General features: G+C 40.4%; 1 protein-coding gene across 3 annotated transcripts in view; it reads right to left on the bottom strand.

The window, feature by feature from the left end:
- Positions 1 to 10,000, bottom strand: part of LOC106880149 (epidermal retinol dehydrogenase 2-like) — a 172,633-nt gene that overhangs the window by 1,307 nt on the left and 161,326 nt on the right. For all 3 annotated transcript variants that reach the window (XM_089340085.1, XM_089340083.1, XM_089340084.1), the window contains one exon: positions 1 to 3,658. This exon is cut by the window's left edge and continues 1,307 nt beyond it. In XM_089340085.1, coding sequence (XP_089196211.1) covers positions 3,400 to 3,658 — 259 coding nt within the window. In that variant the 3' untranslated portion in view covers positions 1 to 3,399. The remainder of the gene's footprint in view (positions 3,659 to 10,000) is intronic.

Genomic DNA, 10,000 nt, shown 5'->3' with positions numbered 1-10,000 from the left:
TCGATGCTAAGCATGAACAATTGTAAGCTTTCAGCTAGAAGGGACAACTTTGTAATTTTACTCGAGAGACTTGGAACATTCGTCAACATCTCAGTGCTGCCGCTGCTTGCAAGGTTCAACTGATCATTTGCAGCTACTTAAAGCTAAGGGATATTCCACAGTTCAAATCTCATTACGGACATAACGTTATAGCAATGAGACGATACGAACTTTTGTCTGTTTGTCTGATATTGTATTGATGCTTTTAGCATCTATCCGAGCCTCTTTTTATAAAGATGAATGAGAGGAATGGGAATCAAATGAGTAAATGAGCATCTTTCTTTTAATAGAATAGATTAGTTTGTAAAGGACAAATGTCTTTAACATCAGGGCGAAGCAGTGTTAAACCAGATAACACGCTTCGCAATCAATCCTTCTTTTCATTGAGTTGTCGCCCCCTGTCTATATTTGGTTTAGTTAAACACTATTCAGCAATGCGTGCCTCTTCTCTATACAGTTTCGGTTTTTGATTCATTAAAGCTATCGTGCCCGCTATAATAAGTATACCAACGCTTATTTTTCGTTTTCAATACTTTGCAGCGGGCGGGGTTCCACTAGATTTACACGTCCTTCGCACATTACCTGAAGGCAAGCAATTCATTCCGTGGCTGACTTTTGATATAAGAATGCATTTCGTGAGACGACGGGGCGTCAATGTATTTTATTTTTTACGTTCATTAATCACATTTGCCTTTGGCTAGAATAAACTGTTGCTCAAAAATAATAACTCCCATTTGACACGAATATAATCTCAATTAACGATAATTATCTTGATCATCTAATCAAATGAGTTTGGACTTACTTCCTCAATGGCATGTACAGTTATCTCTCGCCATATCGCGGTTCACCTATCGTACACTCAGTACATCGCGGTTTTTTCTGGCTAAAGTATGTAAATTTATATCGCTGACTCTTCAGTATATCGCGCAGCCGATAGGTATTTATATTATTCACCTATCGTGGGAGGTTTGGGAAAGTAACCCCCGCGATAATCGAGGGATTAGTGTATACAGACCGTGCGTGTGCTTGTGTTTGTGTGTATTTGCGTGTCTCTAGTGTTTACAAGTGAAGGTGCGTGGCTCAATGGTTAAGGTAATCGGCTCCCGATCGTAAGGTTGTTAGTTCGATTCCTGGCGGCACGTTGTGTCCTTGAGCAAGACACTTTATTTCACGTTGCTCCAGTCCGCTCAGCTGGCAAATATGAATAATACCTGTAATTCAAAGGGTCAGCCTTGTCACATTCTGTATCACGCTGAACATCCCTGCGAGCTACGTTAAGGGTACTCGTGTCTGTGGAGTACTCAGCTACTTGCACGTTAATTTCACGAGCAGGCTGTTCCGTTGATCGGATCAACTGGAACCCTCGTCGTCATAACCGATGGAGTGCCAGGCCACTTATGTAATGTAAGTATTTGCATGAATAGCAAACAGGTTGACTCCTCACAGTAGCAATATATCGTGGAGCTCGCCATCTTAACCCTAGGACAGACTGCTTCGCAAAGACAGAGAGGATAAGAACCTCTGACCTGTTGTTCGATATTTTGTTGACACTCTTAACATCACGGCGCTTCGTGTAGACGAATGAGAGCAGACACAATTTGCCATTCTGCGGAGAGACAATTGGAAACAGCGGTTCAGTCGTTTAAGCTGTGTCTCTTGTATTTACACGATTAGCAGACAGCCACACTCCCCAAAGCAGCAACATCTATTAGGCCTGATCATATGTGAGAATCTTTCCTGAGAAGCGCACATCTTTACCATAAGAAAGAATGCTTCACAAATTCAGGGTTTCTTCTTCGGGGCACCAGAAAATATTTCCGTTCCCTATAACTACTAACTTTCCTTAACGCTTATGCTAGACCTCATCATACGTGAGAATCTTTCCTGTCGAGCACATATCTTCACCACAAATTCAGACCTTTATCTTCGATGTGCCAGAAAATACTGCGTCCTTCCTATAACCACTAAGTGTTCTCAAACCTCGAACGAAACCCACAAGTATAGCTTGCACTACTCAGAGCCAGCTGGTCACGTGTCACCTCCACTCAGGCACACTTTACTCATATCTGTGTAAAAAAAAAATCTCGGCGATCTTGGGGGACCCGAACCTGGGAAGAGCATGGTGCACCTGCTTAGATCTTTGTGTTAGTATGTTTGCGTGTCTGTATGCGTGCGTTTATTATAATTATTACCATCATAATTATTTGTTTATTAGACGCACACTAAACAACGATGATTAAAATTATCATTGCTTAATGTGTTAATTACTTCCAGCTTGACAAAGCTTTGCACACGTCAGCAAATTTATTATTTGTTATTTAAATATAAGAACAATTCTTAGTGAGCTATGCACAACTTATTCGATGTCTGTAACTGATGAAGCGTAACAACACAGAAACATGTCCTACCATTTGACAACGTCGTTCATGACCCAGTTTCCACACACATTTCAGTACTGAGGTCGACACGATCGACTAGTCCCTTCCTCAAATTTCATGCCTTGCACCTATATAAAAAAGTAATATTAATGTCGCTGTTAGCCGTAATGGCTTTTATCGTTTCAGAATCGATTAAATGAAAGTACCAATTATGTACAAAGGTCGATGTATCGACTAACACTGTCCCATTAAAATTACTGGCTTTGTACCATAGCTTGAAATCATTATTATTATTATTATTATTATTGATGTTGTTGTTGTTGTCATTCATTATCATCATATCTATTGACTTAGTAAATGCTGGGCCTTATTCTTGGCAAAAATGACTTTAAAATTAACCTGCTGCTTCTCCATCTTTGAAATGTAAGTTAAATATTTGTAAAGCAAAAACAAGATTTTTTTTTTCTGCCCTAATACGAAGACGTTCATTTAGAACGAAACGTCCATCATGTCTTTTGTGTTTGTTTTTTTTTGCTTGTTTTTTTGTTGGGTATTGTTTTTTTCAGTCTCCTTTCTCAGGAAAATGTCCGGTGTTCAATCAACACAACACACTCTCTCTTTCTTTCTCTCTCATTCTTGCTTTCTCTCTCTCTCTCTCCTTCACACACACACTTTCTCTCCCATTTAATTATCAAGCGAATAACAGCTTCTCAGACCAGCGAACCTCTTTTTCTTTTCCTTTTCCGTCAAACCTGGTCATCTCAGATTAAAATTATCTAGAACAATCGATGATAACCAAAGCCAGAATAAGACTTGTTTCTTATATTTTTTTTCTTTTTGCTATTTTTATCTTAAGTTTTATCTCAGTCTCGTCATAGTTTTATTGACTCTTAAATTTTTTATTTTATTTTGTTTTTCGATTTTTTTAACTTTCTCTTATTTCATTTTTTTTTTTTTTTGTGTATTTTCGATATTTTCGGGTTTAGTTGCCTACAACTGTGTCAGGCAATGTAACCGATTTCGTAATGTCGTTTATTTCGTCGCTGTTGCTGCTGCTGTTGTTTAGTTTTATTGATGATAAGATTGGTAATAGTGATGAGGATGAAGATGTGGGTATTGATATTCTTGATGAGACAAGCATCGATTTCCTTTTCTCCTGTGATCGACCGCGAAATTCGTCCATCAAGTGTGAGCTCCCGGTGAACTTGAGTAATAATGACCAGCATTTCACAGGAATAATTCTGAAAAAGATATGAGACAAAATATAACAGATAGATAGGTGTATAGATGGACGGACGGACGGACAAACGGATGGATGGATGGATGGACGGACATATAGATAGATAGATGGACAGACAGACAAATGGATGGATGGATGGATGGATACACAGACAGCTAGATAAATAGATAGATAGATAGATGGATGGACAGACAAATGGATGGATAGATGGACAGACAGATAGGCATATAGATAGGTGCATAGATGGACAGACAGACAAATGGATGGGTGGATACACAGACAGACAGACAGGTAGATAGATAGATATCTTTTTATTATAGCCACACAGGGCTAAATACAGAAAATGGACAAATTACAAAGTAGAGCTTTTGGGGGGGGGCGATAATTTGGATCAAAAGGGATCGCGGGAAGAAAAGGAAAAAAAAAAAAAAAAAAAAAAACGTGGGAGGGGGCGATCAATAGGGATCGTGTATCACAGTCGATGTAAAAAACGGGGAACAGATTAGGTTTATCCGTGGAGAGAAAAGCCTACGAAAAAGACCACGGTCACCTCAGGCTTTCTTTTTTAAAGGTACATGAAAGTAAGTACCTTCTCTCTTTTTGTCTCTTTTTGTTACAAGTCTATGCTTAAAATGGTGTCGTCTTTCATTCTTACCATTCTTGCCACATTTACCCATTTTTTATTGAAACTTTCATTCGACAACACTTTCCTCTCTATCCTCATCCTCCTTTTCAAGTGGTACTTGAAAAAGTTGACGAGGGACTGACCAGAGAGGAACGTGTTTGTTTGTAGACCTTTCAAACGCGTCCACCACACGCATTCTTTTGCCATAGCTATCAGTGTTACAAAAACCGTTTTTCCTTCCCGTTTAAAGGAAGGTGGCGGAACAATATTCACGATAGACTCGGCTGATAAGTGGGCTCGTCCCACACGCGACAACAGCCGTTCGACGAAGGTCCACAGCTCTGAAATATCTGGACACTGCACGAGTGCGTGCAGAACGGTTTCGTCGCTCTGACCGCATCTCGGGCAGGTCGGTCCGGTGGTTTTCGAACCGTGTCTGTAGATCTTCTCTCGAACTGGTAGTGCGTCTCGATAGCATTGCCAAGCCAGGGATCTCTGGAAATTATCCATAGGCCCCGGCCCGAACGTCGTCTTGAAAAGGCGGGTTAAGAATTTCTCGTCGACACCCAGGTTTGCCCCGAGAGTGTCGTCAGACCTCCCCTCCACTAGTCCTCTATAGAACGCATTGGTCGTTTGGAAGTTGCACAAGTTTGATCCCGGACGGCAGAGCTGTTGTAGAGCTTGGCGACACTCGCGGTGCCATTCGCCCAGTTTCGGTCTCTTCCTGATCCATGTTTGCAGTTCGGTGAGTGAGACGAGCTGCGGGAAGGCGTGCCTCACAAACGGCGCCCACACCTGTTCACCGTCGTCAATGAAGTTCCAGAGATGCCGCAGTCTCAGCGCATGTCTGCGCATCATTAACCACGGCATCCCCAGTCCTCCACGTAACGGTTGTTGACAGCAAATGGATCGCCTCACCATCGGAACGCCACCCTTCCACAGAAAGCGGAAAAGTATGCGTTCTAGTTTCGTGATGGTGGCATCGGGACAAGGCACGACGGTCAGGCGGTAATCGATGACTGATGCGATATACACATTAGCCACCTCCGCCCGGCCTTTTAGAGATAACTTTCTCTCAGCCCATGTTTGGCTGAGTTTGATCACTCTACTGGTGATCTCGTCCCAGTTCTTATCCATTTGGAGGTCCGGACTGAACCAGACCCCGAGCAGTTTAACCGGTCCGTCCGTCCAGCGTCCCACTACGGAGTCACTGTTGGACGGTATGGGCTTGCTTCTCCAGGTGCCGAGTAACAAACCCACTGACTTTTCCGGGTTAATTTTTGCTCCTGTCACCGTTTCGTATTCTTTAAGTGTCTCGCCTAGCATCTCGACGTGCTTTTCGCTCGACACTATGACGGTGACATCGTCCGCATATGCAGACACACTCGTCCCGCAACCCAGCTCTCGTGGGATACCCCTCAGTGTCGCCAGCTTCCGCAGTAGTGGTTCGATCGTCAATACATACAGAAGCGCCGACAAGGGACATCCCTGACGGACCGAACGCGTGATGTCGAACGGTTTTGACAGGTGACCGTTTACCCGTATTACCGATCGGATGCCGCTATACAAGGCAGCGATCCAACCGCGGAAGACGGGACCAAAGCCAGCTGCCCTGAGGACGGCCGCTAGGTATCGATGGTCGACCCTATCGAAGGCTTTAGATTGATCTAAATTGATCAGCGCCCCACCCATGCCAGGATCCTTAACTACCCTGTCCATGATGTAGCGCATGAGGTGGAGGTTGTCATGGATACTTCTGCCCGGCACGGCGCATGTTTGCGCCCTGTCGACCAGTTTATCGATGACAAGCGCCAACCTCTCGGCTATTACTTTGGCCAAAATTTTCAAGTCTGCGTTGAGCAGAGTGATGGGCCTGAAATTATCTATAAAATTCCCCTTGTTTGGGTCTTTCTTCAGCAATGTCACTGCACCTCGGCTCACGAAACCGGGAATTCTCCCGTTTTGTTGCCAGTTGCAGTAGACTGATGCCAAGAGGTCGCCAAACAAGTCTGGCATTTGACAATACAGCTCGTAGGGTAGACCATCCAATCCAGGTGACTTATCCCTCGCGCAGCCCGCCATAGCATCCCTTAATAGATAGATTGATACGTAGATAGATAGATAGATATAAAATATGAGACATCAAACGGGTCCCCTGTTAAGCCCTTTACTCTTGTAAGCTGAAAAGCGACAACATAAATGTTAGTCTCACGAAAAAAAGTATCATTACGGTCTTAGGAAGGGCAGACACTGGGGAAGGACGCAGTTTTATGACTTGGACCCTATTGAACCGTCTAACCCATGCCAACTTACAAAATAGGACGTTAAATGATGAAGATGATGTATAAGTGTGAAAGTATATGATCTTATGTGTACGCATGGCTCAGTGCTTAGAGCATCGGGCTCACAATCATGAGGTAGTGAGTTCGATTCTCAGACTTGGCTGTGGTGTGTTCTTGAGCAAGTCACTTTATTTCACGTTGCTCCAGTTTAATCATCGGCAGAAATGAGTTGCAACGTCACTGGTGCCCAAGCTGTATCGGCCCCTTTGCGTTTCTTTTGCATAACATCGATGGCATGCTATGCAAGGGGTCACAAAGCAGCTTTCACATAATAACCAAATCTCCTTCAAATCTTTATAGTAAGCCTAATGATTGAAATAGATTTCAATATCTTAATTTTCTCATTAAGATGTTGCTGCTTTCATGACCCAGTAGGTAAGGGTGATCAGAAGTGGAAGCTTCAAGTTTCTGCCAGGAATTACAAGGGACCTTATTAAATATTTTTTTAAAGCAACCAGTTTTCCCTCAACAAAAGGATTGTGTGTGACTGTGTGTCTATGTGTGAAGAAGGGGCTACAAAGCAGCCTTGATATAGTAACCAAATCTCCCTCAAAATTTTTATAGTAAACCCAATAATTGAAATAAATTTAAATATTGTAATTATCTATTTAAAGTTGTTACTTCTTTGATTGTCCAGTAGGTAAATGTGCTTAGAAGTAGTAACTGAACACACCAGTAGAGTTTCAGGTCTCTGCCAGGAATTACATGGGGTCTCATTAAATATTTTCATTTAAGCAACCAAATTACCCTGAACAAAAATATTGTATGTGAAGAAGTGGCCACAAGGCAGCCTTCACAGAGTAATCAAATTGCCATCATATCTTTATGGTAATTCCATTAATTGAAATGAATTTAGATATCTTGATTTTATTAAAATTATTGATGATTTGGTAGCTCAGTAGGTATGGGTGTTGCAAAGTGGTAATATAACAAGTGGAGGTTTCAAATCTCTTCCAAGAATTACGAAGGTTCGTATTAAATACCATTATTTACGCAACCAAATTTCCCTCGGCAAAAAGATTGTCTGTGTGAAGAAGGGGCCACAAAGCAGCTTTGACATAGTAACCAAATCACCTCCAAATCTTTATAGTAAACCCAATAACTGAAATGAATTTAAATATCTTAATTTTCTTATAAAAATTGTTATTGCTTTGATGGCCCAATAGGTAAGGGTGTTTAGAAATAATAGCAAAATGCTCTAGTGGAGGTTTCAAATCTCTGCCAGAAATTACAAGATGTCTTATTAAATATTTTTATCTAAGCAACCACATTTTCATCAACAAAAATATTGTGTGTGAAGAAGGGAGTCAAAAACAGCCTTGACATAGTAACCAAATCTCATTCAACTCTTTGTAGTAAGCCCAGTAATTGAAATAAATTTAAATATCTTCATTTTCACAGTAGAATTGTTGTTGCTTTTTGTGGCCTGAAAGGTCAGGATGTTTAGAAGTGGAGGTTTCAGATCTCTGCCAGGAATTACAAAAGACATTATTAAATACTTTTATTTAAGCAACCAAATTTCACTCATCAAAAACATTGTGTGTGTGTGTGTGCAAAGAAGGGGCCACAAGGCAGCCTTCACATAGTAACCAGATCACCCTCATATATTTATACAATATTTGAAGTAACTTTAAGTATCTTAATTTTCTCATAGAAATTGTTGCTGCTTTGGTGGCCCAGTAGGTAAGGGTGTTTAAAAGTAGTAACAAAATGCGAGCAGAGGTTTCTAATCCCTGCCAGGAATTACAGGGTGGTCTTATTAAACATTTTCATTTTTTCACTCTAGAGATAAAAAAAAAAATGAAAAATTTTAGTAAGACTCCTTAATGCAGGCCGTGGGTAGGATTGAACCCGCCCCACGATGTTCAATGTGGCTGTCTGAGTATGCCTCTACCCACGAGACCACCAAGACAACCAACAATAAATCAGTAAGTTAAGTGATATTTAAATCTATCATAACTAAAGATAAAACAAAAAAAAAACTATCTCATCACAGCTGTAGCTCAGCAATTAATCCCAAATTGTATATATATAACATATATATAATTACGTATATATATGTAATTACGTATATATATATATACATATATATTACTATATATATATATATATATATATATTTTTTTTTTTTTTTTTTTTTTTTTTTTTTTTTTTTTTTTAAATTTATGTGTTTCAGCCAAGTGGCCCAATAGGTAAGGGTGTTTAGAAATAATAGCAAAATACTCTAGTGGAGGTTTCAAATCTCTGCCAGAAATTACAAGATGTCTTATTAAATATTTTTATCTAAGCAACCACATTTTCATCAACAAAAATATTGTGTGTGAAGAAGGGAGTCAAAAACAGCCTTGACATAGTAACCAAATCTCATTCAACTCTTTGTAGTAAGCCCAGTAATTGAAATAAATTTAAATATCTTCATTTTCACAGTAGAATTGTTGTTGCTTTGGTGGCCTGAAAGGTCAGGATGTTTAGAAGTGGAGGTTTCAAATCTCTGCCAGGAATTACAAAAGACATTATTAAATACTTTTATTTAAGCAACCAAATTTCACTCATCAAAAACATTGTGTGTGTGCAAAGAAGGGACCACAAGGCAGCCTTCACATAGTAACCAGATCACCCTCATATATTTATACGATATTTGAAGTAAATTTAAGTATCTTAATTTTCTCATAACAATTGTTGCTGCTTTGGTGGCCCAGTAGGTAAGGGTGTTTAAAAGTAGTAACAAGACACAAGCAGAGGTTTCTAATCCCTGCCAGGAATTACAGGGTGGTCTTATTAAACATTTTCATTTTTTCACTCTAGAGATAAAAAAAAAAATGAAAAATTTTAGTAAGACTCCTTAATGCAGGCCGTGGGTAGGATTGAACCCGCCCCACGATGTTCAATGTGGCTGTCTGATTATGCCTCTACCCACGAGACCACCAAGACAACCAACAATAAGTCAGTAAGTTAAGTGATATTTAAATCTATCATAACTAAAGATAAAACAAAAAAACTATCTCATCACAGCTGTAGCTGTGTTTCAGCCAAGTGGCTGCGGTCATGCTGGTGCACCACCGTGATTTTCACGTTCCTTGCATGGCTCTTCTCCCCCACCTGACATGGTCCAATCAAGAGTTTTGATGGCACATCTGGTGTATAAGAGAATTTGACATAGCTGCCCTAAACTGCGTCTCATTACGAGCCATTGGTTCGTCTGGTACCGTGGAGAGGAAAGTGTCAAGTTTTGTCTTGAAGACCTCCGTATCCATGTCTTGCATGTCTCTCAAATGTTTTGGCAGGGCATTGAAGATATATATACAATTATATATATGTCATATATATACAATTTGGGATTAATTACTGAGCTACAGCTGTGATGAGATAGTTTTTT

The sequence above is a fragment of the Octopus bimaculoides genome, chromosome 23 (genome assembly GCF_046866305.1).
Source record: "Octopus bimaculoides isolate indiv1 chromosome 23, ASM4686630v1, whole genome shotgun sequence".
Lineage (NCBI taxonomy): Eukaryota > Metazoa > Mollusca > Cephalopoda > Octopoda > Octopodidae > Octopus > Octopus bimaculoides.
Note: the sequence above shows the minus strand (reverse complement) of the source record. Positions and strands in the feature narration are given on the sequence as shown.